At 44.0% G+C, this 19264-nt stretch overlaps 1 protein-coding gene across 8 annotated transcripts in view; it reads left to right on the plus strand.

Moving 5' to 3' along the window:
* Positions 1-19264, plus strand: part of lmo7a (LIM domain 7a) — a 65756-nt gene that overhangs the window by 16932 nt on the left and 29560 nt on the right. For all 8 annotated transcript variants that reach the window (XM_080753385.1, XM_080753384.1, XM_080753387.1 and 5 more), the window contains 5 exons: positions 2771-2877; positions 13324-13354; positions 14183-14296; positions 15577-15811; positions 17530-17779. In XM_080753385.1, the coding sequence (XP_080609511.1) occupies positions 2771-2877; positions 13324-13354; positions 14183-14296; positions 15577-15811; positions 17530-17779 (737 nt within the window). The remainder of the gene's footprint in view (positions 1-2770; positions 2878-13323; positions 13355-14182; positions 14297-15576; positions 15812-17529; positions 17780-19264) is intronic.

The following is a 19264-nucleotide window of genomic DNA, read 5'->3' on the forward strand; positions in this document are numbered from 1 at the left end:
CCGCTCAGTGTCTGTCTGTATGTAGCCTCTGGTGTAGCCTGAGTACCCTGGGTGACCAGAGAGGTGCTGTTGAGTCTAGCCTGCCCTGAGCATCAACTGCAATACACACACACACACACACACACACACACACACACACACACACACACACACACACACACACACACACAGCTCCACTTCGAACAGAGGTTCGATTTTTATAATTGTATGACACACAGTTCAAGAGTTATGGGCCTAAATGTGAAGCTGCCTGTGTAGTGCCACTATGAGGCCGATTTGAATAAAAATCGAACCTCTGTTCGAAGTGGAGCTGTGTGTGTGTGTGTGTGTGTGTGTGTGTGTGTGTGTGTGTGTGTGTGTGTGTGTGTGTGTGTGTGTGTGTGTGTGTGTGTGTGTGTGTGTGTGTGTATTGCAGTTGATGCTCAGGGCAGGCTAGACTCAACAGCACCTCTCTGGTCACCCAGGGTACTCAGGCTACACCAGAGGCTACATACAGACAGACAGACACTGAGCGGTGGTTTACCCACCTCATAGATAATGTGTACCGATTTTTGTGACATTTGAAGAAAATATGTAGGAAAAGGAGCAAAAAGTGTGTTTTGGAGAAAATTCAAGATGGCGGAAAATCTATCCTGGCGCAAATGGGCGTGGCCTATATGGGGAGATGCGTCTTGACCCAAGGAATCCAGGGAAAAAAGAATTGTAATTTTCCGATCTACGGTTCAAGAGTTACGGGGCAAAACGTAAAGTGGGCCGTTATAGCGCCACCATGAGGCCGAGTGATGTAATTATTTTTCGATTCATTCTTAAAATCATTATGAACCTCCTCTCCAAGTCTTGAAACTGTAGCCCCTATGGTTTGCGAGAGAAAAATAATTGAATGTGAGTTTTTGCGATTCCCATTATAAGTCAATGGGGAAAATTAATTCACTAATAAATTAATATCAATTAAACTATAGAACCTTTCTCTTAGCAAGTTACTAGCCCACGATTCCCGAGTAAGCCGGTCGATTTGACATATGGCGCGAGTGTGTGGTGCAAAAACTGTGGGAGGAGTAGCATGCCAAACTTTAGGCTACATACAGACACGGACGGACGGACGGCCACACACACGGCCACGTATAGGGAGCTTGTGTTCCACACAGCTCCAAAAACCTGGGGTGGAGGTTCTTCCTTGGCCTTCTGGGAGTGTGTGTGCGGATCGTTCTAGCAGTGCCACAGATGGACAGGGAAGGAAACATTATCTCAGTTTCCCCGTTCACTTAACAAAATAAAAGTTAATTGTGCTTTTCATCATGTCGGTAGGAGTCAGGAGTGCATCAGCTTGCCATGTGCTCTTATCTGTTCTCAATCTTAGAACAATCCGAAAACAGCATACTATGTTAAAATGATGAATGGCTAAAGGCCAGATATCCTACAGCTCTGGTTTGCTTTCAGCTAGCACTTAACCTTCATAGTAATTCCTTTTATTGTTTATTAATTCTGCTAGCACCTGTTCCTGTTTAGATGGGGCAAATTAGATCCCTCTCATAGCCTAAATAAAACCAGAAGAAGAGCTAGTGTATCATTACTTGGATTACTTGGTTGCACGCTCTGTCACACACAAAATTGCAGATCTACAAGTTCACAAAATAAATCAGGTTTAACCCGAGTTAGCCCCGACGTAACAGGAATGGAGTTTGACCTTTGGCATCTAGGGGCCCGCAAACCGATGCTTTGGCACAAGCAATAGCTGTTAAGAGGAGCAGACGACATGGAGAGGTCAACTGCCATTTGCTAATAAGCATGTTTGCCATTTAAATATAGAACTAGCTACCCCTTAATTATTTCAGCCCATGTTGAAACCATGTGTCATTACATGACAGCCTGTTGGAAAGTGGTGTCCCAATGGGAAATGCAGTAGTAAAAACAAGGCACTTGGGAGTTTGACATGGAAGATATACATAACCATGAAGAGGAGTGGTGCTGTGTGCTTGAGAATTGTTTGACACACAATAAACGTTTTAAGGCATGTAAACTGTAATTATAGAGCCATGTGGAATTTCATCACCTTCCAGTGTACCCTCTCATTTGCATATACACAGAGAAATACACTGACACACGCAAACACACACACTATAATCCAAGAGAATCAGCAAAGTTTAAGAAGAGAAACTCAGCTTCCACTCCCTCGTTTTGTGCTTGGGGGGAAATATTTGTCAGTTTCTGTCACCCGACCTCCTGTTTCATAGCAACAGCATGTCTCCAAAATACTCCACCACCCCATAGATTCCACAGGTATTCTCCAATAAAAGGATTTGGCAGGGAGGGGAGGGGATGGTTTCAGGGTGTGAGTGGCAGCATACTTTAGGCTCCTGGGTGGCAGCCCTTTGCCTTGCATGGCTGGGTGGGTGGGATCTGTGCGTCGCTCTGATGTCATTCCTTCCTAGCTCAGGCTCCATGTCCACCCTAACCCAGCCCACAGGTAGTTTTACCCCTGTAAGTCACAGCCTGTCACACAGCCCTGCCCCCTCTGTATTTGTGTGTGTGTGTGTGTGTGTGTGTGTGTGTGTGTGTGTGTGTGTGTGTGTGTGTATGTAGTGTGTTTGGCATTGTGTCACTTTTTATTTGCTACACACATGCTCCTCCCTGTCGCCGCTGGCTCCCTGGCAATATGAACTTTGGAAGCAATGGGCTGTGGGCTGTGTCTCTGCCGGAGAATTCCTGAGTGATTATTCTTTTTGCCTCAGACCGTGGACGAACCGTTCTCCCTGCTCTGCTCTCTGCGCAGGACAACCTCAACGTCTTCCTCAAGGCCTGTGGGAAGATCGGATTAAAGGAGGCCCAGCTGTTCCACCCAGGAGACCTGCAAGACCTATCTACAAGAGTCACAGTTAAGTAAGTCCTAAATCACACGAACACACTGGTAACATGAGACTGTATTTACAACCCATGCTAATAACAGAAACTGAAGTTCTGGGTTGTAGCATGGATTAAGACTTGTGTGTTACTGTGCTGACAAGTCTTACTTAACATACTGTGCTGCCCACTGATGTGCACAGCATGGGGCAATGCTTTTGTCCTCAGGATTGCATGTAGGGGTCTTTCAGAGTTACAACAGGGGGTCCTCCAAATCTTTGTGTGATTTGTTAATCACTTGAACCCTAGTGTCCATATTCGGAGAAACCATAAATATAGGCCAAAAATAGTTTTGGCAAAGACGTTTGGTGTGAGTGAAATGTCAAGTTATGTATTGACGATTCAAGTGGTTAAATACGTATCTGGACACAAATTGACATCAATCGAAAATACACTGATGATTTTGCTGTCAAACTATATGGAATCTATGAGAAGGCTGTGGGGGTCCCTGCTTCATCTCTCTCTCAACTAAGCGGTCCTTGGCCTGAAAACGTTGAAGACCCCTGTTCTACACTGTATTTCACATCACGTGGCTCCTCATGTGCAGCATGTTTTATGTTGACTAGAGGTTTACGGGGGGTCAACAGAAGACATATTTGCTGGTATTTGCAGGAGGCCCGCCACTTGCACTCACACTGTCGCTAGGTGTTGGTAAACACATTTCAGCATAGTGCTGCTTGCAGCCTACTGTATTGTAAACACTACACGAGAACAGTGAAACCACACCAACCAGTGGAGCAGGGAGAAGGCAAAGAGAATGGTCTCTTGCCTGTATGGCACTGTGGTCTGACAGTGTCACGGAGGAATAATGTCCCATTGCTTTCACTTCCTCGTAGTCTAAGCAAATCATGACCTCTTGTCAGTTGATGTCTGAATAAACAAAGCATTTCATTAGGTGTGTCAGGTGCACTTTGTAAGGATTTTAAATCGTGCCTCTTTGAGGGGGAGGAGGAAGTAGAGACACTACTGTATCACATAATATGAAGGCTTGTGTATTTTGTGTAATAGTTATTTTAAAATGGCACTGTGCCTGTGCACTGTTTATTGTTTCTGTGTTGTTGTCAGTTGCTCTTGTGTCACCTGCGTGCCGAGCGAGGATGCATGCGGTATGTTGAACAACCTGTTCAGTTTTCACACAGGTGTGCCCTCGGGAGGGTGGCGAGGCACGGCCTTGAGCCCGCTCCATCCGTTCTGACACGCTCTCCAAGGCAGCACACCGACCCGACCGCAATGCTCCACTGTGCCAGCATAATGGCTCATTTATACATATGAATGAGTCTTTAGTGAGGCTCCTTCAACAACAATACTGGCAGTAATTGAACTCACAGTTCACAGACGCTGTACAGTACTTCACAAATGCACTTCAAACGGTGATGGAACGATGTTATGAAATAGCGATCTGGTATGAATTTGATTGTCTTTCAACAACACTCTAGTATGAGTCATTCAGTATTGCCCAATAATCTAATTATGCTCATTTTAACCACTCCTTCCTTTGATAAGTTGGCACAACATGTATTACAATGTTTTTTCTTCCCATGATCCACTCCAGTCAGCCACCCTTCCATCGCACAACAAAATATGTCTACACCACGCTCATTACAAACGCACAACTTTTGTGTGTGTGTGTGTGTGTGTGTGTGTGTGTGTGTGTGTGTGTGTGTGTGTGGCACACCCTTTAATCAGCTCTCACATGGTATTCTGATTAACCATACTGCATGATAAAGCAATACTAGGTTATGCAATTTATTTGACCAATGACCAAATATTTCATGTACACTGGGAGACACTGTATATTGGCACCCTACCCGCTCTTTAATATGACATTGTTGCCATTGCAGGGGTAATGTTGGGTGTTTAGGTTAAAAAAAGATCCTTCTCTTGTTAGATCTGCGAAACCCCTGGTCTGAAGCTAAACGCCCACTGCCTACAGTATGTTCTCTCTGAGCTACTGTGAGTACAAGGCATCGCCCTCTTCTAACCGACATGTGTTTGTTAGGGGGCTTGTACAGAGAGGCTCACTGGGTTATTATTAGGATGTGGAGGGTCACTTTGAGCCATTGGATTGATTGGAATGGTGACAGGACTCATGGGAGTGGGGCTTTTTATAGAGTTCACTTTCTCCTCCCACTGCATTCTCTCCTGTATCAGGTCTTGAGTCTGCGTGGTGTGACAGGCTGCATGTGTGCCCGTGGGTGCATCTGTTCCTTTCAGAAACTTGAGTCGGATTGTTAGTTGATGTTTGCACGTTTGGGGTTGAGGAACCATTCGTGCAGAGCTGTGGTTTAGTCCACTCACACTGAGCAGGACATGAATAGGTTGTGTGTTGGAGCTGATCACTGGAGCGGAAGGTTAATGTACTCAACCATGCAGCGCGACCACAGTCTCTTATCTTTTAAATGAATCTATAATGACTTTCGCTATGGCCAGTCACTGGCCATAATACAATGATGTGGGATTAGTCAGTGATTGATCATGATGTGTTTTAAGGATACGATTTTTTCATTGTCTTGGAATGTGACTCCTAAGATTAGAGTTCATGATTACAACTGACCTTGTCAGACCCCATCAGGCTAAATCCTCCTGTCCCACAGAATTCTTGTCAAATGGAAAAAAGAAAAATGTAACTCTGTTGTTCTCCTACCGGGGAACTTACAGCCCTTAAGGAGATACCTGAGCTAATGTGAAAGGGAGGAACATGAGGACATACAAAACACCTCACTCTGATCCTTCAAGGCTACAGACAAGCAAGCAGTGAGAGAAAGAGAGAAGGAGAGAGGGGGGGGGGGTGGAGAGAGAGATAAACACACACACACACACACACACACACACACACACACACACACACACACACACACACACACACACACACACACACACGCACGCACACAACCTTGTGTACACGTTTATGTGTAGGGCATCTGAGTCAGTTAATGACATCATTGCTGTTATAACGGACCCTACACGCAGTTCTGTCACGCAGGTTCTCTCTCTCTGGTTTTATTATTAGTTTTTGTATTGTTTTATTGTATTGTAACTGATACGGATCTTCCTGGGTCTGAAATGAAGACACACACACACACGCATGCATGGGCACACACACACACACACACACACACACACACACACACACACACACACACACACACACACACACACACACACACACACACACACACACACACACACTGTTAGGGTTGAATTACTGGTATAACAATCCACAAGTGCGAACCCTGGTTTGTCTTATAGGGTTAGTTGGGTTTTCTGAGATCTAGAGCTAAAACATACACACAGACAGATAGACAGACATCTTTCTACCTCTGGTGTATATCCCACCTGCAGTTCATTTAACCCAGGCTGATACCGTAGGTGCTCTGCAAAGCCTCCCCTTCCTGTGCCATAGCACTACCAGCAATATGCCTGCTCTCATCCCATTGGTATGTTGTCTTTAGGCCAGTGCAGCATGTTCTTGGCAGCATCCTGTGCTTGACAAGGAGCCATAGATTAATGTGGTACCGTGTGGCGCAGAAAATGGACAGCCGTTCATAGACTGAGGATTGAGATGCCTCAAAGAAATTGTGCTTGTGGGAAATACTGTTATAAGTTGTTGATGTGTTGACTGTAGGTTTTGCATAGCCAGCTGGTGGTGGTAACACCTTTACACACCTGTAACTTTGTCGTGTTGAATTTAAATCATGCATTTGCCACAGCGACATCAATTGCGATCACAGTTCACTTCACAGTAGTGCGTTTGTTGTCATGACAGCCATAAAAGGTTATATGGGAGCCTGCTTTGACCTTTGAGCTTCACCGGTTTGTTGTGGCATTGGCTTTATCCACCATCTGGTGCTTATATTGTTCTATTGCCTCATGTTATGTCAAGTTATGCAACCTGTCCTCTGATAAAGACGGTTATCTATCATCGCCTGCATACTTTAAATATCAAAATTGTACATCATGAAAAACTGTTGTGATAGTGAAGATAGAGACCGATACGAGTGCCTAAGATGATGTGGTGCCTCAGTCTGATGTGTGAGCCATACGTGGAAGGAAGATTTCCCTGCTTCATCCACCTGTCATATAACAGAGTGGTCCTGTGCAACTTCCCAGTAAATACCCAGAGGTGTCAGGCTGACCAGATTGGATTTGCTTCATCATTGGAGGATATGATTCACAGGCTAAACTTTTGGACCATGTGCACCGAGCCTTCCAACAGCTGCCCAGGAAATGAGGCCATTTGAGTTCATTTAAGTGCTATAGATGAATTGTGGCTTCTGGACAGACCCATAGCACAGAGGACTACTCTATTTTAGCTTTAGCCACTTCCTTTTGACCCGTTTTTTAAGCTGGCACGCTGTCTGTAATACATCAGCAATAGCCCAGAGTTCAGACCAGCCCAATGTCACATGGGCCTGAGCTGCCGAGAAGGAAAATACCAGATTTGTTACCCCACTGACCCTCTCTGTCAACCCATTGCTTTATGTACCTGACCTCAATGCATCATTTTCACTCATCTAATTGTTTTTTGTTTCGTTTTTTTGCGGGGGGCGTAAAGGGCAGAAATTACAGCAGACAGTGCCAATCATACACAGTTATTATCCCATTATACACTGTTCTTTTGGAGCTACTGAGGAATTCACATGCTTACTCAGCTTAAGTGTGTGAGCTGAAATAACCCCAAGCCGCCGATGTAAGTTCAGACATACAGTATTTTCCTCGCCCCTATACTTAAGGTTAGGAAGGAATTATAACATAATCTGATCCTAGATCAGATGTGTCTGTCTATTTGACAGACATGCGAATGTAACTGTCCCTCTGAGTCAGCTTCTGTTCTCTGACCTGCGAGCGGAAACTGACTGAATGAACCCCCCACTGAGAGAGAGGTTCAAAGTCTCTAGTGGCGGTCGTCTGATTGAGCAAATTATTGACCAGAACTGGATACGTTTCAAGTCAAAAGTAGGGAGCGGTGTGGGACATAGATCAAAACTGTTTGGCTTTTGAGGAATTTATATGTTCCCATCTCAACAATAAATAAAGAGGAGTGTCTGTGATAACCTGATTTGGTTATGAAACTCCATGCCTGGCTGTTGACCAAAATTACTGTTTGAAATACCTGAAGGAATGTCTTGTTTCCCACGCGAGGGTGAGCTGACTGGCTCATGGTTATCATCATTTACAAAAGGAAGAAACATCTGCACACCGTACCATAAGCTCCCTACATTATTTCACATTAGGATGCCTGACTGCCTGTTTTAATCCTGCATCTGAACCCAGTTAGGTTGGATGTGCAAACCAGTTCGCCTTTTCTGATGTTATAATTCATTGAACAATGTTCCTCAAGCATGTGTATTTTGTCATTTCAACCATGTTGGCAGTCTCATTGTTTGAAATCTTTTAACTCCACATGAAAGAGTAAAAGACAAACCTGTCTTATTAGTATTTGGGGTGTGGCACGCCGTGCTGGCACTGCACACTTTCATGGCTGCAAGTATGGCACCACCGTCACTTCTTAAGCAGTGGTGTGTACCAGTGACTAAAAGACTACAAGATTTTGATATTTTGTCGATAAGACTAAGACAAAGACAATTATTTGTGTTATTCAAAAGACTAAGACTAAATCTAAGTCTAAGACTAATGGCTGGAAAAATTAACACTGGCATGTAACTGCAAGGAAATTAATGGCAAATACATATTTTATTTATGGTTTATTTTGACCAAGTAACAGGCAGTAGAAGACAATGACTTGTTCAGAGTTATGTGGTTATATTTAGCCTAAAAGACTTATCGTAAAAGACGAAGACTAAAAGACTAAGACTGATCCCAAAAGACTAAAATATTTTGATATTTAGTCGATTAAGACTAGACTAGACTAGACTAAAAGAATTTCAGAAGACTAATGCTGCATTCACACCAAGAGAAGCCAAGCTAATGGTTTGCTTGGTAATTCAATGTATTCTCTATGCAAACCAGCTTTAAAAAATTCCAAGCTTTTTTTCCAGCTTGGAAATTTTAAAAGCTGGTTTGCATAGAGAATACATTGAATTACCAAGCAAACCATTAGCTTGGCTTTTCTGTATGTGAATGAGGTATTAGACAGGACTAAGACCAAGTGGTGTGTTATTCAAAAGACTAAGACTAAATCCAACTTGCTGAAAAATCACACCCGTGTGAACTGAGCGGTGGTTTACCCCCCCCCCCCCCCCCCCCCCCCTTCCCCCCTGTGTGTGTGTGTGTGTGTGTGTGTGTGTGTGTGTGTGTGTGTGTGTGCGTGTGTGTGTGCCTGGTCTGGCCTGGCCTGAACAACAGCGCCCCTCCCTTAACATGTGTGGTCATAGAAGGTACTGCAGGCCTGCAGGCTACATACAGACACACACGCACACACACACGCACACACACACACACGCATACACACACGGCCACGTATAGGAGACGGTGTAACCACCGCTCAAAAATGAACACTGGTGTGTACAAACTGTGAGCAAGATTGTGAAAGAAGGCAAAGGACTGATGATGGTGAACCACCGCCATTAAAGTCTCCCCTCCATGGTTACGGCCCTGGCTGTAAATGGCCAACACAAGGACTATATTTGTGTTCGCTGGCTGTCTGGAGAGAGAAATACCAGCCTCACCCAGTGTCCCCGCTTACAGTGGCTGCACTGTCTCTGATAAGCACAACACAATGCTTCCCAACACTGTCTCATACACAGCTGATGCCTTTCTTTAATCGGACTCGACTTACGTGCTCCTCTCGTCTTCTAAGCTCAGTCCAGCGCTCCTGAAAAGGGTTCTTATTTTCTATAACTCCTGATGTATGCAGAGTGACAGGGCAATTTCAATGCGGGGCGTTTTATTTTCTAAGAGGCGGACAGAGAACATTCCATGTGGTATTGAATGCAGCAGAGCAAGTGATCTTCATTGCACAGGTATGCTCATGAGCGTGCACACCCATTAATTTTAAGCTTTGGTATTGGGTTGGTGATCGCTCGCTCTGTTATTCCTGTAGTCTAGGGAGTGGACAGCAATAGGACATGGCTCAAGGTCTTATCCTGTCTTTGTCCTTGCAATGTTGTTGTCTTAAATATGGGCTTGGCGGGACTGGGTTGGACCTATTAGCATTACATAGATTGACACTTCTTGAAGGGCTCCTTTGCAGTAGTTATTGTTGGTTAATTAAATTGTTCTAGGTCTGCAGTATCTGAGTTTCTGTGCAAAAACACAAGCAAACTACAATGTTTTGACCATGAACATATTCCTTTACATACTGTAATTTATTTTTGTCCTGCACCAGTGACAAAACTGGATCTGCATAACATTTTCTTGATCTTTGGTTCTTCCCCTATTTCAGACACTGCCAGAGAGCCAGTGGGAACTGACTAATGTGACTTGAGTAATATCAGGCATTACTGCTGGATACGCCAGAATGATTTACTTTGGATTTTTGTCTAATATTTGAATAGTGTTTAGCCTTTGAAGCTTATATGACTGCAACACACACTCACTATTTCAGCTCAAGCCAAATAAGTTTAAATAGCATTTTCACACAAAACGTCACAGTATTCTGTAACAAGGTTGAAGATAATTAAAGTAACACTATAAGATAACATAAAAAAAGAATAAAACAGGCCTTGACAACACAGTAACCTAAATCATGTAATGTATAAGCTCCTATAGTAATTAAACTGTTTATGCATCAAGGTATCAACTTTGATTGATGGATCCGGTGTGATGCAGTAGGTGCCTGTGTTAACATAGACCACAGAAGCTTGGGTTTCGCCCTTAGGGGCTGAACTACTTAAGAATGCTGTCTGGTGTCTTTATGCTTCCACTGGCGGTTGAACAAGGAAGGATGTAACAAACCTTTGGGTGATTGGTTGTCGGTAACCTCTCGACCTCTCCAGGAGCGTGGAGATGTGAAAGCTCTTGTAAGCAAGCAAAGGTTGAGCCTCGTGACTCAAAAGGAGATGCTAGAGGAAGCGATGAGAAGTTCCTGCTAATCTGTCAAGATTAGAATACTGTTCTGTCAAGACCACTGTGTATCTAGAAGACCACAGGTTAAAGGTGTGAGTTCACAGCCTTGGTAGATCTGTTTGTTGTCATGACTGAGCTCGGTGGGTACTCTTTTCACTCCATCGTCAAAGAACAAGGGTTCACGTTCAGGACCATGAAGTTATAATTGTTGAATAATTGTTAAACCACCTTGAACCACTTACTGTCACAAACGCTGTGGATTATGAGATGAACACGTTGACACCTGCTTCATTACAAAGGTCAACAACTCTTTTGTTCCTTGTTCCTCAGGTGCACGGAAATGAAACAAATGGGAGGAAAATTACATATTGTGGAAAGCATAATAAAATATCTTCCTTTTAGGCTTTTTGACATAATCAGCAGTACAGGAAGGCATCTAATTACTGTATTTTCCATGCAAAATGTTTTTGAAATAAAGAGCATTTTAGTATTGAATTTAGTAATGAATTTTAGTAGTAGTAATAATCTTTATTTCGGTCCATTAAAAAACAAAAATGTAGTCCACTAATAACAGTGGCACCGAAAAGGTGTAGACTGAAGCCAGGGCTTATTATGCCTAACCTTTTTGAAAGTAAAGGTTATATAAAAAAATAAAAAAATAAATTGAATGATTGAACTATTCGGTTTCTCTTTGTTCAGGAGTCACAGTTATTCCTAGTCCACCCTAAAAGTGTAAAACCTTGCATATCGGGCTATAGCGACGTCTTTGATCGCTGTCTTCCTTCATGTGAGCGCTCAGCTGATGCAGACTATTGCACAGCCCTGAAGCTCGGCTGGCTGAAAGAATAGCCTTCTTTATCCTCTGTTCCCCTAAACAAGCCCTCGGCTATTACCACTAAACATAAATTAGCATTAGGTAACCAGTGCTGTGGTAATTTGGTCCGCTACACCCTCCCTTTGGACCAGGCTACCAGAACTATAATTGTAGATGTTGTGACTGTGTTCCAAGCCACACAAGAGGAGGTGGCTTTACGCTCCCACTGCTTTTATTGGGCCCATAAATTTCCAAGATGTGGAATTGGTGTACGTTTATTTCAATTTTCACTTGAATTTCTCCCGCTTGATGGATCACCCTGGTGTGAAATGACGCACATTGGTGGGCGGGTTGATCACACTCTAATCCACTCTGCTGCGTTGCTTTGCCAATGCTGACTTCTGTGATCGCCATGAAAACAATAGCTATCATGTAATACCATGAGTAACGTGATTTCACTTGCACCTTTCTGCTTTCTCCCGGGCTGCTTTTCTCCCTGCCCTCTGAGCACCTGTACGAAATATGAATATATATAATTTAATATGATTGACAGGCAGCCGTCTCAGCTCTCAGAACAGAATGTTCACTAGATGCTCGGCAGGTGCTCCCAGCTTTACCCGTCACATTGCATGCTGGGAAAAGGCTACAGGATACCCGAGTACTCAATGGTAGAGGGGCATGTGTGACTATTGTATTACTGTATGTTGGGAGGAATGTGTAGCATGACGCTGTGAAGTAGCTATAAATCTCCCTCTGTCACAGTGATTAGTTAGCGTAGCACCTTATCATAGTCAGTGCTCAGTAATGACTTTTAAAATAGATTATGGTGGGGCCCCCGAAGCAGTAGATTGATTGTCTACCTGTGAGATGTATTCTCAGGTTAGCAGGGAAGCCTGTGGGATGTGTCGTATTTTCATTTTACAGGAGTAAAGCTGAGTTGGCGGTTCACTGGGAAAGTGATTTAATGACACCCAGGTCAATAGCCAGACCCAAGAATAGGACTTCTATAAAGTCTGACTCTTGAAGCTGTGACAGAGGAGACCTTGTTTGGTTTTGTAGAGATCGTTTGTTGAAGTGATATTTGTCTATTGGTTATTTATTACGGTTATTTGGTTAATTATTATCAGTAACATCAAGCACTTTCTGTATCACCAATTATTTTTATGGCTTTATGATTTTTGTGATAGTTACAGTATACACTCCATTACACAGATGTAACTAACGTGAGAGTTCACAAGGTCTTGTATTCAGCTTTGTGAGGATCTGGAAAAAACACTGCATGTGTGCATGAGCGTGTGTGTGTGTGTGTGTGTGTGTGTGTGTGTGTGTGTGTGTGTGCGTGTGCGTGTGCGTGTGCGTGCGTGCGTGCGTGCGTGCGTGTGTGTGTGTGTGTGTGTGTGTGTGTGTGTGTGTGTGTGGGCGAGTGCCTATACGCGTGCGTGCAATCCGTGCATACGTGCGTGTGTATGTATTCCCTCAGCCTTTGTGTTGTTGTGTGAGGCAGAAGGGGTGATGCACTCTGGATTGTGCTCTGAGTTTCCAGCCCTTTCACTGCAGAACACAGAGCCCTCAAAATGCCCTCCATTCTTTTATTGTGGTTTAAACCTCACAAACACACCTGCCCCTTCTGCTCTCTCTCACAGGCATCAAGAGACCAACCGGAGGCTGAAAAATGTGAGTGACAATTATAACCTACACCGTATGCTTCTTTGGATGGTTTGATTTGTTGGGAGATGAACCAAATATGAAAATGTTCCTTCAAATACAGTAATGTGTAGTGGTGTTTTTTACGAGTGTTTTAAGTCAATGGCAGGATTGCAACGCGGTATTCCACTCAACTACAGAATACCACATTATTTAATAATATTTATTGTCTCCACTGACAGTTAAAACTAATGAAACATTTCTGCAAACTATTGCCATTGCTAAGTTCATAAAATAGGATCAGAATCATAAAATAAAACCTGAAACATTCAAAAAGGCCAGAAACAAATGACACCACAAATGTAGGGGTGGGGCCCCAGTTATGTTTATATATTTTCTCAACTTAGTACCTGTCCATCGCCTGTACTCACTCAAACAGTAACAGACCGTTCTGGATGGGCCAGCAAACAAAGAGCATGCATACTGTACACTGCAAAATCCAAAGTCGTTAATGTAACTCTGAAAGTGGGGGAAATGTACCCTTACGGGTAAATTTTAACACTTTTGTAGTGTTAAATGAACAACTCAGGATTTTACTGTGTAGTACTGTGTATTATATGACCTGCCAGAACAGGACTATAACTATGATAGCTATCACAGCTTTCACACTTTGGAACAATACATTGAGAACAGAGGTTGAGGGAAATGACGAGAAGCGTGGCTTCTATCGCACCGCAATCAGTCATTTCGGGCAAACCCCATACAATACAGATGTGTTGGCTGATACACATTTTACTGTGTACAGTTCACGCGGTATGTTGTATGACTACTACTGTATATGTTCTTTTTTTACTCTAGGTGCTGATTACCTTATACTGGCTGGGCAGAAGGGCTCATTGTGACCCATTCTATGATGGACCTTACCTGAACCTCAAGGCATTTGAGGGATTATTGGGAACAGCACTAGCCAAGGTAACTTGCCCAAATTGCAGTATGTGCGCTAACACGTTACAGAACAATAATTAATAAAAAACTGGCACTGTGAATGAAATCGTCTTTCTGTTGCACATTTCTGTATCCTTCCTGGTATTTAGACTATGTGCGGAGGAATGGATGCGATAGGCTGAGGAGGGCCTCAGAATGCTGACCACTGAAACCATAGCTAGGCCTGTGTTAAGTCATAAATGAGCCGATCCCTCGACTCAGCTATTTTAATCTTGTTTACCGCTTGGCAGACAATTCAAATCATGCTACACTTTTGAAAATAACCCTGCCTCAAGACGCCCTTTGCCAGCCCCTTGTCGTGCCAGTGTTGAATTTGACACTTTGTTTACACTTAGATTTATAGGTGGCACAGCGTGTCGAGCCCCTGTAATTCTACTGCATTTTAGGCTTTTCCATAATAGCAGTTGCTTACGACACGTCTTGTACGTTTATCTACGATAATCCAAGTTCATTGGAGCAGGGTAAAGCCGGGCTTAGTTTGTGGACTTGTGCTGTCTGCCAGGACTCGCGGAGATCGCAGATCTGAGCACTGTTTTCTTTGAAAGTGGCTGACGGGTTTTCGCATGTTTATAACCGACCCGGGCTAGAGCGGCTCCATGGCTTGTTTATGTGTTTATGCAACGCCCCTCTTTTAGGGGCGGTAAACACAATCATCTAGAGGACATGGATAACAGCACTGTTTGTTTCCAGTTAGATGACAGTGAATAGAAAACAATGAGGTATTGCAGTTGAAATTGCAGCATGTGTTGCCCTTGCACACAGCGCATGTTTACAGTCACTGATGGTGAGTCTGCAGGAATGAGTGCGGCCTGACGAGACAGACTTCACACTCTACATGGGAGATCTCTCTCTCTCTCTCTCTCTCTCTCTCACACACACACACACAGTGTCACACACACACACACACACACACACACACACACATATACCGTATATATACAGGCACGTGTATACACACACACACACACACACACACACACACACACACACACATATACGTATACAGGCATGCACGCACGCACGCACACACACACAGGAGTTAAATGCTGTAATTGGCATGCTACTAACTCTGTGTGTGTGTGTGTGTGTGTGTGTGTGTGTGTGTGTGTGTGTGTGTGTGTGTGTGTGTGTGTGTGTGTGTGTGTGTGTGTGTGTGTGTGCCTGTGCATGCGTGTGCATGCGTGTGTGCGCGTGTGTGCGTGCCTGTGCATGCGTGTGCATGCGTGTGTGCGCTGTGCGTGTGGCAGGCTCTCGAGGACTCATCCAGCCAGAGAGGCAGCAGTGTCAGAGACAGTGGTTTTGGAGACAGCTGGTACTCGGAGCGAGAGGAGTTGTTCCAGCTGAGAGGAGGAGGAGTATTAGGAGGAAGAGGAGGAGGAGGAGGAGGACACAGGAGAGAGGACTCCCTGGACAGCCTGGACTCTCTGGGCTCCCGACCCCACAGCGTCTCATCAGACACCACACTTAAAGGCAGCAGCGAGGGTAGGAGCAAACCTGCCAATCACAACCATACTCACACACACGCACACACATAGGGCTGTCACAATTAGTACATAATCGTCTAATCGTGATTATTTGACATTATCGCAAATGATTTTGTCATAATCGTCATAATCGTGAATGTTGAAAAATGTCATTGATAGTGGAAATAGCCGATCTACAAGCTCACAACGCGTCGCATCGCGACGCGTTGTGAGCTTGTAGATCGTCTATTTCCACTATCAATGTTATTTTTTAAGTTGTAAGTCGTCAAATATGTCAGTAATGTATTTGTGTGTTTAGGTTATGTATCATATCTGCCATATGCAACTTCAAAGCCTAAAAGCCAAACAGAAATGTAATTATCAACGACAAAAACACAATTAAATCGTTAATCGCCAATTATCTGAATGACAATTAATCGTCATGTAAAATGTCATATCGTGACAGCCCTACACACACACACACACACACACACACACACACACACACACACACACACACACACACACACACACACGCGCGCGCGCGCGCGCGTTTGCACGCTCACGCACATGCATGCATGCCCACACTCCCGCTCAAAACATCCGACGAGTTGAGTTTCAAGTCGGGTTAAATTTATAGTGTGATTTTTTTGGACCATGCTTTCTCTTTGGCTGTTGTACTTCTACGGTACAGTTGCGTACAGACTTTTTACTGCTGTCTTTTAAAATCTGACTTGCTGAATGTGTTTGAGTTACATTTAGCTTTGAGTTCAATCCCAGATTGTCCGGTCAAACTCAGCCGACGTGTGTTGATGCAGGAAATATCACTCGTCAGTGATAGGCTATGCTAATTGGGGTCAGAGTACAGTAAGAGCTTTCCAGGATTTCTGCTTGAAATGGTTTGTTTATTTCTTCAATTTATTTTTTCAGTTCATGTGTAGAAATGTTATATTTGTGAAATGGAAAGATATGCATTTCAGAGCCAGAAACCAAACTCCCACTTGTGAAAACAAATGCTTATCGCCACCTAGTGGTTTATTGTTGTAAATTAATTCCACCTTGGAAAATCCACCAGGTCCAACTATAAGGAGGAAAATATTTAAAGGTAAAAAAATAAATAAATTAAGATTTGTTCATTTTAGTGGGTTTTTTACATGCGTAGAACGTATGATCGCGGAGAACGGTACTTTTGCTGGGAAAGAGGTAAGAGTAATTAGAGAGTGACTGCTCCCCATGGGTGAGAGGCCAGTGAGACATTCCACAGACTTCCACACAGTCTTGTAAATGAGGAGGCCTCCATTCTCCACCAACACCCCTCCAGACTCACACCAGGAGGAACAACACAGTCCCCTCACTGGACCTCTACTGTCTCCCCCTATTATCACTCTACTCCCCATCATTAACTTTACCACTGTCCCCTCTCCCATTTACATTTGTAATGATATTTTTTTTTTTACTATACACCTGGCTCCGGGGTAGAGAAACAGGCATTAGAACTGGGAGGGTTCCCAGTTCGAATCCGGGCTCCCCCAGAGTTGGTGTCGAAGAGTCCTTGAGCAAGACTCTGAACCCCTATTTGCTCCCGGTGAGCAGGTTGGTGCCTTGCATGGTTTCCTCTGCCATCGGTGTGTGAATGGGTGAATTTAATGCACAATCTATGTAAAGCGCCTTGGATAAAGGCGCTATACAAATGCACCATTTACCATTTCTCCACTCCTCGTCTCCTCTTTGCTCCAGGTTGTTCCAGTGACGCGGAAGCAGACTCCCTCTTCAGAATGGCAGAAAACAAAGAGTCCATTAGTTACCGCCGCTCTGCGATCGTCGCGCCCAAGCCCGCCACCCAGTTCAACCAGTTCCTGCCCACCAAGGACAAGGTCGCGGCCTATGTGCCCGCTCCGCTGAGGAAGAAACGGGCCGAGCGCCACGAGGACAGCCGACGCAGCTGGGCCAGTCCCATGTACACAGAGGAGGATGGCACATTCACCAGGTACAGTCACACAGGAAACATCACTTCACGTGGCTCCGCTCACAGGTGCTGTATGTCGTCAGCCTGACAAAACTCCTCTGTTGAGAGTCTACAAATGTAACAAAATGTACCTGATATGGTCCCTTTGGTTACATTTGGACACTCTTTGTGTGTTAGGCCCCGTCCAGACGACAACGGATTATTTTTCACCGGGGAGGTAAAACCACGAACACCCATGGGTGTCCACATGCAGACGCATGCAAACGGAGGACTAGCCGAATAGTTTCCAAAACTCCGGCTGCAGTGCATTTTTGTTACCCGGGCGTATTTCTTTTGCCTTGTGGACACCGTAAACGGAGAAGTTCTTTGCTTGCATGCTTACGTCACCTGTGCTCCTCGCCTCCTCCTCCTTGCTATGAGAGAATCCCGTGGCGGTCTCTGTAGAATATCCATATTTATGAGCGCATTCACGACATGTTAACATTAGAGAGCTCAGCTGTCTTGTTTAGGGATGGAGCCCTAATGAATGATTGTTTTAATGATATTTGTTACTCTTGTCAAATGTCATCTTCATAGATGGTGGTCACTGGCCAGCCACGAACTCACAGTTGCAAAATATACCAGTTATATTCTGAATGTGTTGTCTCACATTCCACCGGCTTAATAAGCTGGATCGATAAGGTGCTCATTATCAATAACGAGATGCAGCCCTCGTCTTGTTAACGGAGCATATCTGACGCCTGCCTCTTCTCTTCGTCAAAGTTTGGATATCAACTGCCAATATCAAATGATTTCAAGCATAATGGAGACATACGCACGCATGCAGGCATTATTCCAGCCCATTCTCACCAGTTGTCTGACGCTTTGAAGGTGAGAATATGTTGATTATTCACGGCATGTGCTGCCTTTTAAATTATTTCCACATTCAGCACAAGCACAAAAAAAGGCTCTAGTCTAGGCTGTGTAGCCTACACTATCTTCCATCTCTCTCCTATCTCTAACATGTGTGTCTGTCACTCTAATTTAGTAATAGATGCTGCTTTAACAAGTGCACTGAAGCATTCATATGATTATGTTCTCATTTCCAACTTGAGGCAACTTACTTAGAGATCAGATGTTCAAATAGGCTAAACATTTTCCAGGGACTATTACAAATTTAAAAAAGAGTCCCCATTATGCAAGTAAAGAACATTCGATTGTGATTTAATAAATAGCTATGCAACGTTCTCCTCTGCTGCACCGTTAAACGGTCCCGTCTTACAAAGCTCTCTCTCTCTCTCTCTCTCTCTCTCTCTCTCTCTCTCTCTTTGATTGATAGAGTTACATTCGTTTAATGCTGAGAGAGAGAGAGAGCGCACCACACTCTCGACGATTCCTCTCCCCTGCTCTAGAAATAGTTCGCGAATTTATATTAAATTAATATTTAAATAGCAATTGTGCATGTTAAAGTGTGAAGATTGTGAAACTTGGACAATGCATAGCCTATAGATAGATAGCTGCTGCAAT

This window comes from Nannobrachium achirus, assembly GCF_963921795.1.
Source record: "Nannobrachium achirus genome assembly, chromosome: 22".
Taxonomy (NCBI): domain Eukaryota; kingdom Metazoa; phylum Chordata; class Actinopteri; order Myctophiformes; family Myctophidae; genus Nannobrachium; species Nannobrachium achirus.